We start from the raw sequence: 21,676 nt of genomic DNA on the forward strand, positions 1-21,676 counted from the left end.
TGTGGGGAGGATGCTCAGTTCTGCCTCACTCTGGTTGGCTTGGGAGGTGGGCCAGCTTCCCTCGCTGATCCCTTAGCCTGGCCCAGCTGCAGCTGGACTAGAAGGAGCATATCAGGCACAGGTTGCAAAGGGAAGAATCTGGCAGCCTCAGCCTGGAAGGGGTTGGTTTCCTGCCTATCACTCTGGCTCTAAGAACAAAACGCCACATCCAGGCAGATCTTTTTGCCTTTCTATTATGCTGCTGGGCCATGACATTTCCCAACCACTCCTCCTTTGCCTCTGCCTCTCCCTTTCCAAAGATGCCAGGAGAAAATGGATGGAACCAAAAAGAAGGGCTGGAGAACTGTGTCAGAAGCCATAGCTCAGCCCCTTTCCTAGCTCTCCAACGTCCTCAAGGACATACAGATTAGAGTGAGTCCAAACACAAAGCAGTAGCAACAGCAACAACAACAAAAGTAAAAACAAGGAGACGCTGGGTGTGGGACTTCTGGAACTATGGCAAAGGCAGCCTTGGGGACAAGGCAGCAGGAGTTGCAGCAGTGAGCTGCTTACCTGCCTGAGAGGTGTGCCCATCCAGGTGGGGTGATAATTGCTTTCTGTTTTCTCCTTAAGGAACACCTGGTGTTTGTTTCATAGGTAATGCCCAGACCAACAGGAGGGATTTTGTAGGTGTGTGTGTTTCTCTCGCCTACCCGCCTCAGCCACAGATATTTCACCGAGTGTTTGAAAATAAGGTTTTTCACAGGAGCAAAAAGATAAATTGTTCTCGTGGCCTACACATTTGTCTTCAATCTGATAAAGGTGGCTACGGGAAGAGGAGTGGGAGAAAAGAGACCTTCGGAAGGATGGGTCTGAAAGGATAAAGGAAAGGCAGAGGGCTTGGGTCACCATAGAGACCCAGAGCTGCAGTGTCTTTAAGCCAATGCCCAGCCCTCTTCTTCTTCCCTTACCTGCCCCTCTTTGTCTCAAGGCTGCTGCTGCTGATACCCTAAGAGCTCCCGGGCCACTTGCCTGGGAGCAGTGGGATCAGAGAGTTCATGCAAAACCATCCTTGCAGCAGGGCGTGCAGAGCTCCAGAATGGAGAAAGCATGCTGGGAGATGAGAGAGTACATCGTGCTTTCTTTGTATGATTGCAAGCAAAATGGGGAAGCTGAAGGAAGTTTGTCTTTGGCAACTCCCTTTCTGGATCCCCTACTTGGCCCTACCCCAGCCCCTTCCCTTTCTCCCTGCACCAGTTTTAAGAGATGGGTTGAGAAATGCTTTCCATCTGGCCATCTTTTGAACTCTTTGATTTCTAAACACATAGACAAGTGGCCCTAGCTGGAGTTCAGTCACTGTCACATGTTTCTTCCTTAGACATATTTTGTCTTTGCCATCCGCTGTTCTGTTTTTCTTTCTAATTTTGCCCTTTCCTAAAGAATGGAGATGACGAGTGAAGAAGCTAAGAAGTAGAGGAGTGCCAAATCATAACATTAGAATATAATTCAATGTGTGTTTTTATTTCTACATCTGGCATATCATTGGGTCCATTTTCTGACCTTTGTTGGTCTCATTGTCCTCCTGTCGGACTAAATAATCTCTGATGCTATATTTCAGTCTAATCTGTGAATATCATAAAGAAACAAACAAATAGGTCAAACCATATAATGAACCACGTATCTCAAACCCAACACATTTGAACTCATCATCTTCCAGCACAAACTCATACCTGTTGTGTGGCCATGCCAGTGAATGGCACTATCTTCCACTAAGTTGCCTGAACTGGAGACTAGGGCCACTTCCTAGAATTTCCTCATCATTCCCAACATCCATTTTATCACCAAGAGCCACAAATACCTCTTGAATTCATTCTCTTTTTATGACACCCCCATCACAACCTATTTCCGGCATCCTTTGTGATATCAGGCTACTATCCCATTAAAGTAATCTTCTCACTGGTCTCCCTAACAGACCACCCAGAATTCTATATCTAATATGAACTTCAGATAATTTGGCATCAAAGTAATTTAATGGCTCCACAGAATCTATTGAATACAATCTAATGTCCTGAGAACATCATTACAAGGCAGCTCATGATCCAATTTTGTCTTCACTTACTTAGGTTGTTACCACTCTATATCTTATACTCTGCACTCCAAAATTTAACTCTTTCTACCCCCTCAAACACATTTTTTCTCATGCTTATGGCCCTTCAGACTTCAAACTCTCTGTCCCAAGAATGTTCTTGCCCACATTTCTACCACTGGAAAAGTCCTGCTGTTACTTCAGTTTCAGCTCAAACATCACCAGCTGCCAAGAGCCCTTCCTTACACTCCTAGGCCAACCCACGTATCCCTTCATGTAATTCCCATTGTGTAATTCCCATTGTGTGTGTATCTACATCTTTTTGTTTTTTTTTATTGTTGTTGTTTGTATGTTTTTGTTGTTTGTTTTTGTTTTTTTGGGTTTCTTTTTTGAGACGGAGTTTTGCTCTTGTTGCCCAGGCTGGAGTGCAATGGCATGTTCTTGGCTCACTGCAACCTCCTCTTCCCGGGTTCAAGCGATTCTCCTGCCTCAGCCTCCCGAGTAGCTGGGATTACAGGCATGTGCCACCATGCTTGGCTAATTTTGTATTTTTGGTAGAGATGGGGTTTCTCCATGTTGGTCAGGCTGGTCTCGAACTCCCGACCTCAGGTGATCCGCCAGCCTCGACCTCCCAAAGTGATGGGATTGCAGGCATGAGCCACCGTGCCCGGCTTGTATCTACATCTTTTATAGCATGCATCACCTATTATCGCAGCTGTTGACATAGTTTTTTCCTCCCCTCTAGACTATAAGGATGTTTTTCTTCTCCAGAATCCCAGTGCCTAGCAAGTGGCTGATGCATAGTTCGTTTTCTGCTAAATAAATGAATGAATAGATGCATAAATAGATAAATGAATGGATAGATGAATTTAGCTTGAAGTTCAACCACTCTCCTTAGAGACAACAATAACAAAAATTGGAAAATTTTATTTCTTTCCTGGAATAAGGATTAAATCTGATAAAAAATGTGGATTCCCTATGCAATGCTGGGTACATTGTAGATACTCAGACAAATGTAATTTCCCTTTCTTTTTCTTTCCAAATGGGCTCCTTCTTAATTCCTCTCTTCTATCCTCATCCAACAGTTTGCAGTTACCTGCAGCCCAGGATTCAGAGAGTAGGAACTCTTTTTTTTTTTTAATTTTAATTTTTGTTTTTTTGAGACAGGTCTTGCTCTGTTGCCCAGGCCGGAGTACAGTGGTATGATCTCAGCTCACTGCAACCTCTGCCTACCAGGCTCAGGAGATTCTCCTGCCTCAGCCTCCTGAGTAGCTGGGATTACAGGTGCCCGCCACCATGGCCAGCTTACTTTTTGTAGTTTTAGTAGAGATGAGGTTTTGCCACATTGGCTAGGCTGGTCTCGAACTTCTGAACTCAGGTGATCCTCCTGCCTCGGCCGCTCAAAGTGCTGGGATTACAGGCATGAGCCACCATACCCTGCCCAGAGCAGGAACTCTTATGGAGTGGTGTGAATTGAAGATGGAAAGTGACAGCTTTTGCAAAATGACATTTAGCTTATTTGTCATCACAGGTATTTGTCCTTTCTCTTTTGGATTGAAAATCTGATCATGTTGCTCCACTGTTTTAAATACTGCAATTACTTACCAGCGCTCTTGAAATGTGGACCCCTGCCTCACCATAACCCACAAGGCTTCTGTGTTTCAGCCCTGTCTCCCTCCCACTTGCTGAGAATGTCTTTTCTCCCTCAGGCTGTCTTTTACAGACAGACCCACCTTTTTTTTCATTGATTTTAGAAGTCAAGTTCCATCCAGGCTAGTCTTGTTGACGTTGTTTTTTCAACCTGGAACACCACTTCAACTTTCATGAGTAAATAACTTTTGATCCAGCCCTCAGAGCTCAGATAAAAAGTTGCATCCTCATAGAGGCCTCCGCGTACCCTTCTGTGAGCTTATCTACCCTTCCTTGTCTCTCTTGCCACCATATGCATTCATGGCAGCTCAACCTTTTCCTTTGAGGTTCTAACCACAGGTGTGGTGATTTGGTTATTGTAACTTTGCTTGTTTGTTTGTCATCTGACTTTAAGATTTATGGAGACAAGGGCCACAGGTGTCTTGTGCATCCTCGTATCCTTAATGCTTCACGTAGAAAATGGCCCCTTGCAGGTGCTTAGCAAATAATTGTTGATTGAAGGCTCTGCAAGGCAGTAGTCACAATATTGCCTTTATTCTACCTATCTCAAAGGACGTCTGTTTTCCTAGTTTTAAGCAATGCACCTTTTAATTTTGAGTTTGGATCAGTCAGGCAAAGCATAAAGTGGGCACTTATACACCAGGCTTCATGCTGGGAGCCTGAGTTGTCCAGTGAGTCATGTTGAACTCAGGTTCTGGCACTGCCCTTTTCACCAGCCTATGACCCTGGGCAAGTCACCTCATCTCTTTGACTCTCAGTCTTCTCCACTGTAAATCATGATAACCATTCATCAAAGTGTTAGCATCAAGCCTTGTAAATTATAAATCTCTGCACAAATGATAGTTATAATCATTCATTGGTTTCTGTTTCCTAGAGGCTTCCAATCTGGGGAGGGGGCAGGATGGACCCTTAGTCTAACTATTCTAACCTAAGGTGGCCAATGTAAAGTTCTGAAAGAATGGAACATAGGCTGCTGGCTTTAGGTTTAGACATTCTGATTTTTGGAGGGTTATCTCCTGTTTTCCGTTTGTCTCTTTTTCTTTTCTTTTTTCTTTTGAATTCTTTGGTCTAAAATTTTCAAGGATAGCCAGGTTTCACTTTTCTAATTTACTGATTAGGTGTGAATGTGGTGAGAATGAAACAAAGAGAAGAGAATCATAAGAAACAGCCAAAGCTGCAGATGTTGAGCTCACCAAGAGAGAAAGTCCTGACTTGGCTAGCTTGGACCAGCCACGCTCCCTGCAGCCAGTCCCACCCTCTCCCTCCCCTTGGGATGGGGCTGAGGCAGCAGCGCCCCACTGAAGGGTCAGTACTCCATCAGGATCCACGTCCCCACCAGGGACTGGCCCTATTACGGGTTCTGTTACTTCACTGGTCTAATTTTATTCTTCTGTCCTTTTACTTAATAGTAAATATCTCTATGAACCCTCTGCATGTAAAGAATTCTGCTAGGTTCTGTGATGGTTACAAATTTCTATCTAAGACTCAACCCTGTTATTCAAAGACAATAATAATTGCTGGCATTTATTCGTGACTAATGTGTTCCAGGTACTATGCATACATTATTTCATTTGGCATATATTATTATATTTAATTATCACAGCAAGCCTATTAGGAAAGTGCTATTTTTATCCCATTTTATTATTGAGGAAACTGAGCTTATGTAACTTGCCCAAGGTCACATGGCAGTGATTGGCAAAGCGGGAGTTCTCACTCAGGGCTGACAGCTCCAGAGCCCAGCTCTTAGCCTGTGTGCCACATTGCTTCTCCTGTTCATGATTTACTAAGAAAGAAATGCCTAATGCCAAATCACAACCCAAGGCAGCATTGCAAAAATATTGCAAGCAGGTTAGAAAGCATGCTGAAGGAATGCAAAGGGAATAATGGGGCAGGTAGATAAGGATGCACAGAGAAGCATTTGGGAAAAGGCAAATGCCTCTGGGCAGAGGGAAGAGTAGCCACCCAGAAGATGTGTGGTAGAGGTGTAATTTTTTTTCTAGAGCCTAAGTTGTGGAATGATGGAGTGGTATATGAGGCAGATGGAGGGCGGAATATGACTTGCTGCCAAAGTGGCAGCCCGTTACCACAAGGAGGAACTGTTACGGTAAAGGGAGACGGACACCCTAGAGGTTCTAAGAGGCTCAGGCTTCCCAGAAACAATCTCCTGGAATCAGAATTTGAGACAATGATAAAGTGGCGACACAACCTGCTGCTGGAAGTAATTTAGGGCCATGCAGATCCTTGACACTCTGCCTCTTGATTCTGATGGCCTAGCCCTGGCTTCTCAACACTCAATCTTTTCCCTGTTCTCTCATGCAGCTCTTGCAGGAGGCTACCATGAGCTCTCTCTGGTGCTCAGGGACTGGAGATGTCATCGAGGACTGGTGTCGATGTGACTCCACTGCTTTTGGAGCTGATGGACTCCCCACCTGTGCACCTCTCCCACAGCCTGTGTATGGTTCTCTTTCTCTCTTTCAGCATTACTCTGGAAACAGATAATGAGTGTCTACTATTTGCAAAGAAATAGGCTGGGTACTGGGAAACAGAAAGAAAAATATGACACCATACCTGCCTTTAGAGAGCTTTCAATCTACCAAGGGAGGCAGCACAGATGGTTTTAGTAGAGAAAGGGAGTGACAAGTGTTAGCAAGAGGCATTTAAAGAAAGTGTGAAGAGGGAATGGTCAAGTCTGAACTGACACCATGGTGAAGGCTCTGTGGAGGAGGTAGCGCTTGAACTTCTCCTTGAAGGTGGAGAAAGTAGGACAGCATAACTAGAAGACAATGGGGAGAAAAGTGCCATTGTAATGGAAGAAGTTAGAGATCTACACTGAGAGCTTAACTAGACCAACAACATAACCACTCATTGAACACTTACTGGGTGCCAGGCATTGTATGGAGCAGTTAGATACTGCTCATTTAATAGACAAAAAAAATGCATTCAAATGAATTGAATGATTTTTCCAAAGTGGTAGAGCAGGAAGCAGAATTGGTTAAGAGGCATGTTCTTGGCCATTATAGTACGGAGAGGATAAAATTAAGAGATGATGTGGGCAGAACCAACAGGGCTTGGTGACTGATTGAAGTAGTGGTGAGGAGAAAGGAGAAGTGGAAAGTGAACTTAAGACTTCTGACCCTGGTGGCTGGGAAGATGAATAGGCCACCAGTGAGCAAAGAAGAATCAAAGGATAGGCAGGTTTGAGGAGGAAGCCAGTTTCATTTGGGCTTGCCTTGGAGCTGTCATGGGGTAGTTGAGTGTGTGGGGATGTTCAGTGTGCAGAAAGAAAGATGGAGCTCTGCAAAAAAGTAAATACTAGAGATGAGATTTCAGTCAACCCCAGAGAAATGGGAGATGAAACCACAGCTATTAGAAAGAGTGCTCCAGAACAATAATCAAGTGGGAAGAGCAGAGGGCTGGGGATGAACAATAGGAGAGTCTGCATTTGAGGGGTGAAGAGGATGAAGTGCTACAAAGGTGTCTGAGAATGGACATGCCCAATTTCCTTCCCCTCAATGGAAGACGAAACAGAACTGGCCAAGCTGAGGGCTAGGACCTGAGACAAGAATCCCTTGTAGCCTCTAATATGGCATCTGCCATGGGACTGAAGTCACAGGAATATTGTATCTAATAAAGAGTGCTGGCATGACAAGCTGGAAGAGAGTGACCCCAGGGGCTGGTAAGGCAAAGAAATCCTGAAGTAAAGATCAGGGCCTGCAAAAGTGAAAGGCTGAGTAGGCAGGAGCAAAAGACCGCTTAGGAAACCAGCAATTGAGAGGCTGCCCTCTGGCCTGTTTCATGCAGGTGCGGGTAGGCACCAAAGGGCCAGGACAGAGCAAGAAGAAATCAGAGGAAAGAGGAGAATGCAGCACTAGAGGGTCATTACAAGCCAATTTCTTCTCTTGTCCACAGTCTGTCTTCTCTCTGTAGGTGGTTTTAGATACCTACAGCCTTTGGCTGTAGATACACCAGCCTTTGGCTTCCTGTTCTTCATAGTCATGATTGGACTTCTTGAGTTAAAAGAGAATCAAGCTCATTATTAATAAAAGTTCTTTCATTTAGTATAAAGGGAGCCACTAGGAGAACTGCTGCTGTTAGACTAATTCACCAGGTAAGAGAGCTACCTCTGAAACAATACTGAAGCTACCAAATGTTATCAGGTGGACACAAGATCCAGCCATAATGTCCTAGGGCTTATTTTGTTTTTAAACCTGTGTTTACTAAATCTTATTGCAAAAGATTAAATTGGGCTAAATTTTCATAAACAGTAAATGTCTATTAAGGACTTTCCTTTTCTTGACAACTGATCACCTCCTTCAGTAGCAAACCTTAGTTTCAGTGGGAAACGAAAATATACTTTAGTTTTACACAAGTCTGTGTAAATCATATACACTTCTATTTCTCAGAAGAGGCTGGGTTTAGTCCATATTTTCACAGAATTTGTGTTCTCAGAAATCTAACTTATTTAACATTCCTAATGCTTTTTTTTTCAAAACAGCACTCTGCATATGACTCTAATTAATGAATTTGTCAATATCTGCACAGTTTTGGGTCTATTCCATCTTCAATGTCATATGCAAACTATGCACTCCTTCACTAACAGAAGAGCATGCGTTTTGTATTATTTTCCCACTAGTTGAATTCCTTACTTTTGTGCCCACAGTCTACTATAATTTATTTTTGAAACTCTTATCACATATTATTATAATCACATGTATAATTATATGCTTCTATTGCTCACTAAGCTCCTTTAATTAAGAAGGGACTGGGATGGGCTTGTGCACCACTGCATCCCCAGTAGCAAATGGATGCTTCACAAATATCTGTTGAATTGAAATTGAAGATTGCAGATGGTTTGGTGTCATTCATTCTTAGTACCTTGCACAGTGATCCTTGAGACGACCGACAGGCACCTGTGAGCCAAGCAGAGAAAAGGAGGGCCAGGAATATGAGTGATCATGATATCTGGGAACCAAGGATGAGATAAATGGCAGGGATACTTGTAAGGGAGGGAGGCTGGAGTAAGCAGGAATGGGGAACATTCCCAGAATCCAGTGGTCTTGAAAGAAACACAGAATTGGAAGAAAGAGGGAAAACCTGAGGCACATAGAAGAAATCAGAAGGCAGCTGTGAATTGAAACCACGTGGACAATTAAGAGATCCATACCAGTGAATGCCAACAAGGATTATTAAGTTTCTGCGAGGTACAGAGAGGTATGAGCTGGCAAGGCAAGACAGTGATAAATGTGGACAACTTGTAAAGAATAAGGAGAGTATGAAGTGAGAAAAGCAAGGAAAGGCTGGAATCAGGAACCAGGATATCCATATAAACCTAAGAGCAAAGACAGAAACCGAAATCAGAATCTGGGCAAGCAGGCAGAGGACATCACTCCAAGGAGAACTTGACATGTGGCCAACTTTCTCTTGTCCAGTAAAGCCCCCTATGAATATTACTTCCAAACTGAACCTTTTCCAAGGTCCAGCTAGCAGATGGCCTGGAGAAAAGGATAGGTTAGTTCCCATAGCAAGAAGGGAAGCTGGGGTTTCCCCCACCAGCAGGGCAGATCCTGATAAGGTTATGGAAGCCAAACCAACTGTGGCCTTATTAATTTGAGATTCTGGACATCACCTTCAATACGTCTTTATATGAGCACTATACACACACTCTCTTGATATTTTTCAAGAGAAAATCTAGAAGTTATGATATTTTCCAGCCATATAAAATGGTACTACTCCAAAAGCCCTATCCTCTGACCCATGTAATATGCAGACATTCATTAATCTTTGACTCACCTACTGATTTATTTATTTACACTTATTGGCTGAGTTTATAATATGTAACAGCCATTTAATACATAAAACATAGATCTCAAGAGTCCTCAAAAACATTACTATCTTTTGAAAGAGACAGGCCCTCAAAGAGATCATTTTTGTAGTTGGTTGGGAAAGAAAAGCTTACAGTATCACAATTGAGGTAGTCAGTGCCCAAAGTGAGTCACAGTTCTGTCCCTGTTTCATGTTCCTTCCTGTCTGCACACAGGCTGAGACTCTCCACGGTTCACGAGCCCAGCAGCACTCTTGTGGTCCTGGAGTGGGAACACTCAGAGCCACCAATCGGGGTGCAGATTGTAGATTACCTCCTCCGTCAAGAGAAAGTCACTGACAGGATGGACCACTCCAAAGTGGAGACAGGTGAGCACCTTCTACTTCATGGGCTTGTCTTGATCCAAGGTGATAAAACTAAAACAAAGAAAAATGCCCTGCCTCATGGCTTTGCTCCTGGTCCCCAGTATCCCAGGGCAATGCAGGAGGAGCAGGGAGAAGAAGCTGTTCTTCTTCTCCAAGAAGCAGCTGTTCTTCCAAGCAGCAGCCATCTTGTCCATTTAAGAGTTTTTGCCTGGTGAGCATCTGACAAAGCCTTGTTTTGATTTTGTTTTTGTTTATAAAAGAGGTGTCTATTTCATTGCCTCTAGGCACACTCACAAAGAAACAACAATACAATACACTAGTTATCCTAGCCCACAATTAGGAAACAATTCTCTGCTAACCACTGCCATGATTACAGAAAAGAAATTCCTTTGCTAATAACCCCCCTCCAGGCAAAACCATGTGCAAACAGATGTGTTTGGCCCATGTCTTTTCCTGAAGCAAACTGCTTTTCTCAGGTCCAGCTAGTAAGAGGGAAGCCTTAACGGAATGGAAACACCCCATGAAAAATGTTCCTTGCCTTAATATTTCACTACCTGCACACAGTGAAAGGTCAACATTCATAATCCCAAAAACTTATGCATGGGATGTGGTCACCAGCAGGATGATGGCACCAACAATCTAATTCAAAATAAACAGCTACTGGTGAGCCTGCCACTGAGGGTTAGAGACATACGCAGCTGCTGCTTCAGGCATAGAGAGCTGCCTACCGCTTCTTCCAAGGCCCTTTGCCTGATGTGCACAGGTATTGCTGAGGTATGGCAGGGACCACTGACCAGAATGCTATCTCTGTCCATGCCAAGAACATTTTATAAAGGAGCGCCCAGGCCGGGCGTTGTGCCTCACGCCTGTATTCCCAGCACTTTGGGAGGCCGAGCTGGGCGGATCACGAGGTCAGGATTTCGAGACCATCCTGACCAACATGGTGAAACCCTGGCATGTGCCTGTAATCTCAGCTACTTGGGAGGCTGAGGCAGGGGAATTGCTTGAACCCGGGAGGCGGAGGTTGCAGTGAGACAAGATCGCGCCACTGCACTCTAGCCTGGGCGACAGAGCTAGACTCTGTCTCAAAAAAAAAAAAAAGAAGCTCTCAGATGTGATGTGTATCTCTTGCCCTAGTTGTGTCTGAACTAACTCTAGACAGCTCTGAGTGGTTAAATATGAAATAGAAAAGGCCATTCCTTCTAAGTCTCCTTCTCTACTCTAGAGATTGAGGACCAAATCATTGTCATGTTAAGCTCTCATTGAGTTGACTCCATCTCCTCATTGCTTGGCCATCATTGTTTCTCATGCTTTTTCCATTCCTTCTCCTCTGGGCAGAAACAGTGCTGAGCTTTGTGGATGACATCATCTCTGGAGCAAAGTCTCCTTGTGCAATGCCATCTCAGGTGCCGGACAAGCAGCTCACCACCATCTCTCTGATCATACGATGCCTGGAACCTGACACCATTTACATGTGAGTAACACACACCTACCTAGTGACTTCTTACCCTGACAGTCCCAAGGCTTCTTACCGGTTTCTTCTTGCTACTTGAGTTCCTTTAGAGACTCAGCAAAACATGTTGAGTCTCTGAAGTCTTATCCCAGGTGGCATTATAGAGAATGTTCTCGAGTACTTAGGCACTGGAATGGGGGGATCTAGAAAGATAATACGGTCCTGTCCCTTGAAGAGTTTGCAACATAGAGGGGAAAGATATAAAAAACTAACTTTAACTTAAGGCAGAATTAAATAAGTGCAGATAGAAAAGCAAAAAATGAAAAAAAAATTGTAAAAGAGAAGAAAGAAGTGATTAATTCTAACTAGAGTGGATGTCATCTAAACTGTGTTGTGTAGAATTTCAACCCACAGTCATGTTGGAAAAGGTATACTAGGCTCAGGAAGCTGCAAAGGCAAAGGTGAAGAAGCATGAAGGTGAGTAGCAAGTAGTCTAGTAAGGCAGAGGCAGACGGTGAGTAAAAGGGAAAGGAAGAAAGTGAGACTGGAAAGATAGAATGCTATAAGTCCAAGGAGTCATTTTTGAGGAAAGGCATAGAATACCAAGAACTCTGCTTTAGAAAGCTAGCTAGCTCCAATGGCATTGAAGTAATTTAGAAATGTTAGAAATGGGCAGCACTTTTCTTCAAAGAAACGCAGCGAACTATATCATGGCCCTTGGAATGACCCTATTCTTTCTGCGAACTCTTCCCCATTTCTCCCTGTGCTCTGGAAACAATTGTAAAATGTTTGTGACGCAGAGATGTAAAAGATGCCAGAAGAGGAGAGATAATGATAGAATCTAAATCATGATGGAAAAATTTGGGTGCTAAGGCAGAATTCATAGTGATGTCGTTGTAGGACTTCATGACCCCATCAGTATGAAAAACATTTAACAGTTTGCAGAGGAGATCACGAGAATAGAGTCAAGGTTTCCAGAATAAATCATTTCTATTTCCACAGTTAAAGAGTTCAGAGATGAAAAGCACTAGAAATTTGAGTGGCATTGATTGCAAGATGAACTTCAGTGCTCAGGCTGAATGTCTTCAATATAGGAAAAAGGGATGTTGCTATGGGCCATGCATGATGAAAGTAAAGTACGTAAACACAAGTGACATTCTAGAGGATTTCGACAGTATATATAGACACAGATGAGAATACTAAGACCATGTTGGTCCACTTTTTGGGTGATTCCACCAATGCCATGATTCTTGTTGGCTCTTTTGATGGGGGGCAGTTGTGGCCCTTTATTGGAGGGGAGCGGGTGAAAGGAACAAGGATTTGGGAGTGCAGACCACCTAACCTGCTGTAAGGCATCTCAAACTCAGTGAAACTTGAATTATCATTTATAGTAAAGGCTCAGTAGTCCTTCAGTTGTGACTAAATCACACTGTTACTTAGGAATTCCAAAGTTCCAATGTACAAGTAGTGGTATTAGGAGTGCAGCCATTACCCACACTGCGACCCTCCTCATGTTGGCCTGATTGGCTGCGTTTCTGATCAGAGACCGAGGCCAATACCGTCTCTCACTCCAGCTGTCTTTGCTGACCTCCCATTATGTCCCTCCTACATTTTATAAAATGCGAACTGTGAATGCTGATTATTGAGAAGTTGGAGCCAATGCAGGGGGCTAAGGAAGAAACAGCAAATCTCCACCAGGTGGCGCTGCAGATCACAAGAAGAGGGCCGTGTGGGAGGCCAGGAGTGACATTCCTCTCCCGGAAGGATCCAGGAGAGCTGCGCTTCAAGCCTTTGGGATAGGGACAGAGCCCTAGATTAAGAGTTGAGAATACATGGGCTGCAAGCCTGGTTTTTTGTTCCTAACCACTAAATGGCTGTAAGCAAGACACTGAAACTTTCTCCAACTAAGTTTTCTTTCTATAAACTGGGAGGAAGGCGGCCTTCATTAATGGAGTGCTGACTCTGAGAATCCCCTCTGACTCTGTGAGATTAGGGGTATTGTTTCCATTTTTTAATTGAGGAAACAGGTGCAAGAAAACGGAGTAATCGCCCCAGAATCACACAGCTAGTTGCTTCGGGTATGCAAGCCTTGCATCTTAACTCCCCGCTGCTCTAGGTTACTGTGAGAATCTCAGAGCATGTCCTCATTACCTCATATTAAAGCAGAGCCCTGGCTCTGCACCTGGGATCCACAGAGGTGGAACAGCATTTCTGCTTAGCTGGCTTCCTTTGTCACTTTATATATTTTATTTAATGCTTTTTAAAACATTATTCTGAGAAGGATCCATGGCCCAAAAACAGTGAAGAACTCCTACTTGAAAGAGACCTTAAAGTATGTCTGGTCCAGCATTCTTCATTTTACAGATGAAGAAACTGAGGCCAGGGAAGGGAGGTGACTCACGGGCCTTTCAACCTACTGCCCCATCATCACAATGCATGCTCACAGGAGAGCTGCTCTCTTTCCGGACGTGTGACAGCAGACAGATAATTCAGAAAAAAGGGAGGCAGATCGGAGGGATGGGCAGAAACCACCATGCCTGGAGAAGGAAAGTGGGAAAGTAGCAGACAAGACAGCCAGTCCTTAGCAGGGGGCTTACGAGTCCTCCACTCACATCAAGTTTCAGGCCTTTAAGACCCACCTTTGGAAGCAGAACTGTTCTGTGTCGGTGCACACTCACACAGGCCTCTGTTGGGGTCATCACCAAGTCTCTAGCTGTGGGCTGAACAATCCCAGCCAGGCAGCAGTGGAAGAAGCCCAGGAGTTTTGGACAAAGCAGTAAATATACTAACACATGAGCCTTCCGACTGGGAGCAGGGCTTATCTCTTCTGCCCAGTAATCCCATCTAACCCTCTGAGGGTGCTGAGTGTTCAGTGGTAGAAACGATAACGCTAACGGTAAGCCGAGGCCTTTCTGAGATGACTGCACGTGGCATTTCCACATGAAATGTGTAAAGTGCTCCCCCGGCCATGATGATGAAATAAACTGACTGCTCTTTCAGTGGGCCCTCCAAAACTGAGGGATTTGGGACTACTGAGGAATGGCGCTTAGGTCAAGCCCGGACTCTCCTCAGAAGGTTAAGTGAAGCATCTCCTTTTCTAATACCTGCTTCATGTTAAAAATAAAATACACTACTAAAAGTGGAAAGAGCTGGAGAACTTAAATTTTGCACTGATTGCCCCATTGGGGTAATGTGAGAATTAATGTGAGGACAGGTATTTTCATCCTAGGTCAGCGTCCAATACAGTTTAGCTGGAACTTACAGCAAGACAGGCCACAGGGCAGAGCTTGGGCAAGCTTGGAGGCGGGGGGAGAGGTGGGGATTGACTGAGAGAGAAGGGGTCCATCTGACAACGAAGTAGGATGTTTCTCATTATAGTCCAAGGACACTTAGAAATTAAGGGTCCAGGGTTAAGGAATGGTGGGCTACAAAAGGTGGCTGGAATGCAGCCATAGACGGTCTAGGGCAGGTGACATTTTAACATATTGCAGGCAGCATCATGTGGCCCAGAGCTGCACATAGCCAGACTGCAGCCCTGACCTGAGTTCCAAGGCCATGCTCAGGGCTCTGGAAGTCAGGCAGGAACAGGCAGAGCAGGGCCAGAATGACAGGGGATGGGGCACTAGGCAGGCAGGACCTCAGCAATGGAAACCAGAGCAGGGGCCTAGACTTAGGGACTCAGACACACAGTCAGGGGTGCAGGCCCTGTAGGAAGAGGGAGAGCGAACTGCGAGGACCAGAGGACCGGGTCAGGCCCATGCCCCAGCCCCGTGACCATGCTGGCCTGAGAGCATCAGCCTGGGAGAGAACAGGACTTCCTATCTCCGGACACTGATGAGAACTGATAGCCAGAACTGGGCTTAGGGCACAGCCTGCAACAAGGATAAAGCCACTCCATCTCTGGGCAGAGGACGGACTTCCTACGTACAAGGGCCCTGGTGTCAGGACCTCTGTGGGAGAAGCGGGCTCACTCGGGCCCCTAGAGGGCAGTGCTACCGAGGTTTGTATGACATTGTTAATCCTGGGGCTTTCTCACTTGCTACTTTATGGAGGAAACACGGATATGAGGGGGAACTTCGCCTTGTGGGAGTCCCAGACTACTAGGTACAAGTCTGAAATCTGCAGAGTGGTACCTTTGGGCGCCTTCTTGAAAGGGAAGGTCAAGATGGTCTAGAGCAGGTGGGCAGAGGAGGGAGCTGGTGCTGACCTGAGACTGGATTGTGGGATTGAACCAGGAACAGAGCTAGTTCTACACAGGGCTGGTCAGATACACCAGCTGCTGGGTTTGGTGGCCACATTCACAATTCTAGAAACAGTACCAGAAGCTGATGAAACATCAGCATATGGCATGTGGGGCCAAATGCTGGAAAATTTCATGACTGCCACTGCTAGGGGTCCAGCCAGCCTAGCATTGCCACCGAGAAGCTGTAGGGGCTCCCCTCTGAGCTTAGAGGAGAGGAATGGCAAGGAGACAAGGGTGAGAAGACTTTGAGTTTGGAATCAGGGTCAGGCTGGGGTTGAGTACAAGGTAAGACCATTTATAAGAACTCAGGAACAGGGGATGAGGCAGAGGCCAGTGAAGTGGATTGAGCCACCGTGTTGCAGACAGGAGTGAAGGGCTGCACACTTGGTCCTGGTCTGACAGCAAGGAGGGGCAGGAGTCCTGCAGGAGGCCAGCAGGTGTGGCCCAACCTGCTGTGTCCTGAATCTAGGCAGATCGTCACATTCTGAGTCCCAGCAGACCAGTGTTCAGGTGCTATGGGGGCTGCCTGTGTGAGGCCCCCGTAATTCAGCATGATAATTTGGAGAAGGTAGAGGGAAGGCAAATGGCATATTGGGGCACACAGGCTCTCACACTGACCATTCTGTGGATGTCTTTGTGGGGAGGGAGTGGTGGGCCATGGTTGTCTTTTCTCTGTTGAGAGAAATGCATATTTCTTGCCAGAATCATTAGGCAATTATCTATATCTTTTCTACTTCACCAGCACGTCTGTTCCACGCCCAGCTGACATTTACCTGGACCACTGTGTCTTGGGGCCTCTCTCTCCTTTTCACCTCTCTCCCTCCCTGTAACTGTGCCAAAAGAAAACAAAATCAATAATTGCCAATAAATACAGCCTCCTGTGGTGACACAGCAGAAAGTAAAGTGACAAGAAAGGCGACATTAATGATTTTCTTTAGACCGACTGGGTTGGTTATCAGAGGCCCTTGGCACAGACACCAGAGCTGATTGCCATGGTTGTGTTCAGATTCCCTTTTCAGTGGCAGAACCTAGAATTCCTCTTCTTCCTCTCCATCTAGCTCCATCACCCAAGGGGAAATTTTACTTTCAGCCTTTAATAGCCAGGTTTTCATTTTCTTCTAGGAAGGGGCTCCTTAGAATCATGTCTTCACATTGTCATGGAGACTGCGATGTTTCCACTCTGGATTCCTGGTCCACAGTGGGCAGTATCTCAGAGGAACAGAGTGAGCTGTATGTGGGGAATGAAAAGTCTAGCCACAGGCAAGCCAAGAGACTCTCCACTAGGGCTGTTTTGCATCTCACTTTAAAGACGGAAGCTGTCCCTGGTCCTTTGCATAGAGGTGTTGACTGCACATGGGAAGGAACTGAAGAGAACTAGTGTGATATAGGCAATGTCATGAACCATATTATCTTTCAGGTATTTCTGTACATTGTTGTCTCAGTTCGTTCTCACAGTGGCTTACAAGTAGTCTTATTATCATCTCCATTTCACAGGCATTCACTATAACTATGTGGCTTCAGACCCAAGTTCTGACCGTCTGTTTCCAAAGATATAAACTGTTTCCCTGAGTGGTTGTCAAAGTTTAACAGGCACCAGAGTCACCTGGAACACCTGGGAAAGCACAGAGATCTGGTTCCCATCCCTAGAGTTTCTAATTCAGTGGGTCTGGGCTAGGGTCTGCTGCTCCCAGGTTCCCAGGTAATGCTGGTCCTGCTGGTCTGGGGGCCCCACTTTGAGAACTGGTGCCTGATGCCATGATGCTTTCTGCCAAAAAATATACCCAAGACAGCAAATTACAACCCAAGACCCACTAGGAAGCAGTGAGAGGCTCTAGGCTTCATCTTTCTGCCGGGGATGGTGGCAGTAAACATGACCCAGGATGACGAGAGTATCTGGGTCCATAGCCACCCATTCAGGCAGAGCTGGGCCATGAGCTAGGGCCACAGAGATCTAGCCTCCAGCCACACTGTTTCTGCCAACCATGCCCTCCCACTCCCTGCCAGGTTCACGCTGTGGGGAGTGGACAACACAGGACGGCGCTCCAGGCCAAGCGACGTGATCGTGAAAACCCCATGCCCTGTGGTGGATGATGTCAAAGCTCAAGGTAAGAGGCATCAAAGTTAGCAGGGTTTCTGAAGGGATGCCCCAGGTACCCCGCCTTGCTATGAGGACAGAAGGACCAAGAGAGTTGAATGGAACAACCTGGAGTTCAGCAGGGAAGGAGAATTCAAGGCCCAGTACAGGAGCATTGCCTTTCCAGAAATAATACTCAGCTGCTGGCAAAAGTCCTCATCATATTGCATTACTCCACACAGTCATTAAGTCAAGGAGCCCATAGGAGACACTGATGAAGCCCCCTGGCATACACGATTATATGCCAGGTGCTGACGTATGTAGTGAAGTACCTGTGATCTCTGCCCTCAGGATACTGATAGGGTCACTCACTCTGTTTATAGGTTTTTGTACATCTGAAAGATTATTTTGAATTAACATATACAACAAGGCTACAGATTTGCAGTTAATTGCTAAATCCTCCCATCCCTGGCAAAAATGCATCAAAATTTTTAATTGTATATTTTGAAGTTGTGGGCCAGTTCTTTGATAAATAACTGGCTGTCTTCAGTACAAACTCCCCTGCAGGATCAGTCCCTGTTAATTAAGAAAAACTTGACTTCAGTCAACATCCATTGCACAAAGCTTACCTTTTCCTCATGACAATACCGGGCTGGTCTTGACATCATCCCCCGTTCTAAGGTTTTTACACCCTATTTATAACCAGAATTTTAATCATCGTGGTCACCACTTCTACAGGGCTCCAGCACTAATTTAAGTAATCTTATCAACCACTAATGTGGTAGTATTGAACGGATAGCATTTGCATATTAACAAAGACATTGATGCTGAAAGTTTTAGGTTGTGCAAGTTTCAGTTAAGAGAAATATTGTGTCCAGTCTGATTTGCTGACATCCCTTAAATCACCTTATATATGGCTCCTGACTCCAGGTGTATTAGATTGACAGGAGGGACATAATCCCAGAATGTCCAAGGGGTGACACTGTGATGACGCAAAATCACAGGGGAAAGAGTGACCTAGATTCCCATTAATTAAAACCACTAATATTGTAGCACTATGCAACGTCTGAAAAGATTTTCATCTGTAATCTGCAGAGCGTGTTAAAGGTAGGGTTATTTCCAACACAGACATCTGATCATATCAAGGCCCTTCTAAAACTCTTTCATGTATTGCCATTCCTCTTGTGACAAAAATATTAAACAGGTAAATTAGGACCTAAATGGAGTGGCCCCAGCCCACTTCTCCAGCACTTCGGCCCCCTCCCTTAGCCAATTTCTGCATTCCAGCCTCACTGCCTTCCTCAGTTCTTCCAAAACCGTTTTCATTCTACCATGAGGCCTTTGCACACATTGGTCACATTACCTACAATTCTCTTACCCTGTCAACTGATGAACACCTCTTATTCTGCAAATCTCAGATCAAGTGTTCCTTCCTCAGGGCAGAAAGGGCCAGGAGCCATAATAAGGTATCCTCACAGTACCATGTTTTATTCTTCAGAACATTCATCATATTTATTATTATAATGATATGTTCAATGCCTGTCTACCCCACTAGACAGTGAGCTCCATGAGAGCAGGATCCCAGTCTGTTTTTGTCCACTGTTAGGTCACTAACACCTGGGAGGCAGCATCGTTGACCAACTCATTGCAGAGAACCTGGATTCAACATCCCAAGTTCAAATGCCTGCCTCCCATCTAACTGCTTGATCTTCAACAGGTTACTTCACCCCATGCCTCAGTTTACTTATCGGTAAACTGGGGATGAGGGAGATAGTACCCTAGCTAATGAAGTTCTAGTGAAAATTGAATGACTTAATTAATTTAAAATAGAAAAAAACCACCCAGTGTCTGGCATATAATAATATTCAGTAAAAGTTAGCTGCCATTATTATCAGTAACCAACCATAGAGCTTGCTGTCTACTAGGAAGTCAATAAGTATTTACTGAAGGAATGGCACAATACCCCCATGTTATAGATGCAGCAATTGAGATTCAGAGTGGAGTAAGTAAAGTGATCAAGATCACAAAGCATCTGGCAGAACCAGCACTAACACTTGTTATTTTACCCAATTCCCATTTTGTCCATGTTACCAAAAAATGGTTAGAGAGTTATTATGTCAAAGACTGAAGCCTTTCCCCTTGTCTTTAAATACTGGTGAAGAAGAAAAGGCTCACATTTTAAAAGACTGTTCAAGTTACATACCGAAACTCTCCCTTTTTAGACCCTCTGGAGTGAGTGCTGCTGGCTTATAGGGTATAGACTGAATGACTTTCGAAGGTCTCTGCAATTCCCTGATGAGGAAAACTGGCATTGAAAACTCCCAGATGAGAGACTGTCTGCAGAGGACCCATGACACCCTTATTTCATTGTCTGCTGATTTCTTCCTCTAAGCCAGAGAGAGGCAGGTAGTGAGAAGGTGCCTCCGCTATTCCTGTGTTGGAGCATTTGCTGGTGTCCTTGCAGGTAGTACAGCCTGCAGTGAGTAGTGGGAAATCAGAGAGTAGGCAGCGGGTGGTGGGACATCAGGGAGGTGATTAGCAGGTGGAGGGGATGCAGCATGATGCTACCTACAGGGATGGATAGGTAGAAAGTAATTCTAGAATAAAGAGTGGCCCATATAGGGAAGTTTGCTGGGAGCAGACAACCACACAGTTTTCCATGCGGGGCTCCTTCGGGTCAACCCAAGCCCTCCAGAGTGCATCAAGATGTGCTCTGCCTGCTTGTGCTTTTTAATAAAGGGAGTTTCTGAAATCCCAGCAGACGAGCTGGGAGCAGAAGAGCCAATTTAGTGTTGAGACAGTGAAATAACACTCCCAGGGCCTGTTATCTTTCAGCCAGGAAGGTGTCCTGTGCAGGTAAATCCAGAATTAATGACTTAGACTAATTGAGGGTATCCTTGCTAATTAATACAGTTCTAGCAGTTCTACCAAAATACCATATGCTTTGTCTTCCTCACACCCTGATGGTGATCATAAATATGATCTCGCAGCACTCAGGTCTGAGTTTAAATCCAATAACAAATGGGAATTACCTTTTAAGTGACCTGGAGCATGACTTCAGCTCCTCATTATCTACCTAAAAGCCAGAATTCATCCCTTATGTGAAGATTTATCCTAAACTAGATACTTTCTCTGAGGAATTTTCCTGCATCATGACACTAAAGCCACTGTGGAAATAAGTTTCTACCGATGTTTTGCTGAAACCAGCCTTCCCCCAGTAGGTTCAAGCTCATGTGAGTAATGAGATCAACCCTCTTGGCTAGACTCTAGGTCAGGCCATGGGCTTCCGAGAGTTCTTCATGAAGCTTCATCCAGGGAAGGCTAGTTCTCATCCACCCCTCCCTGATGCCTGTTCTGTCTTCCTGATGCAGACATAAATGTTTATCCATCCTTTTATTTGCTCCTTCCACAGCCATTTATTGAACCCTGCTATTAGATGCTACACACAAAAGCAATTAGAATCAAAATCTGTTTTCAAGAATTTTATAATCCTATTTCATGAATTCATTATGTCATTCAATACACATTAAGCCCTTACTAAATACCTGTTCTAGGCAGTAGGAGCCAAACCTCCTGTCTCATGAAGCTTATATCTTAGTAAGGATGACCAACAACAGCAAAACAGTAATGTGTATAATATTTCAGATGGCGATATGTGTTATGGAGATACATAAGGAGGGCTGTGGGATAGGAGGTGCAGAGGGTAGAATTTTAACTGGAGTGGCTTGGGAAGAAGGTGAGGGAGAAAGTCGTGCAGAAATCTAGGGGAGGATCTTTCCAGATCAGGGAGCAGCAGTACAGAGATTCTTGGCTCATGTTTGAAGAAGAGGAAGGAGGAACAGTGGGAGGGAGAAGAGCAGGAGAGGAGCTCCAAGAGTGTGGGGAAGATTCCACAGGGTCTGGTCATCAAAATAGGGCACTGGACTCTGCCTGGGATTGGAATGGGAAGCCCTGGAGGACTGTGAGCAAGGGGCTGACATGATGGACTGTGAAGTGGCCCCTGCC

General features: G+C 45.0%; 1 protein-coding gene across 3 annotated transcripts in view; it reads left to right on the forward strand.

The window, feature by feature from the left end:
- ASTN1 (astrotactin 1) overlaps window positions 1–21,676 on the forward strand; it is a 307,688-nt gene that overhangs the window by 270,213 nt on the left and 15,799 nt on the right. For all 3 annotated transcript variants that reach the window (XM_055377935.2, XM_055377933.2, XM_004027951.5), the window contains exons 18-21: window positions 6,035–6,168; window positions 9,753–9,904; window positions 11,240–11,375; window positions 17,602–17,702. In XM_055377935.2, coding sequence (XP_055233910.1) covers window positions 6,035–6,168; window positions 9,753–9,904; window positions 11,240–11,375; window positions 17,602–17,702 — 523 coding nt within the window. The remainder of the gene's footprint in view (window positions 1–6,034; window positions 6,169–9,752; window positions 9,905–11,239; window positions 11,376–17,601; window positions 17,703–21,676) is intronic.

The sequence above is a fragment of the Gorilla gorilla genome, chromosome 1 (assembly GCF_029281585.2).
Source record: "Gorilla gorilla gorilla isolate KB3781 chromosome 1, NHGRI_mGorGor1-v2.1_pri, whole genome shotgun sequence".
Taxonomy (NCBI): Eukaryota; Metazoa; Chordata; class Mammalia; order Primates; family Hominidae; genus Gorilla; species Gorilla gorilla.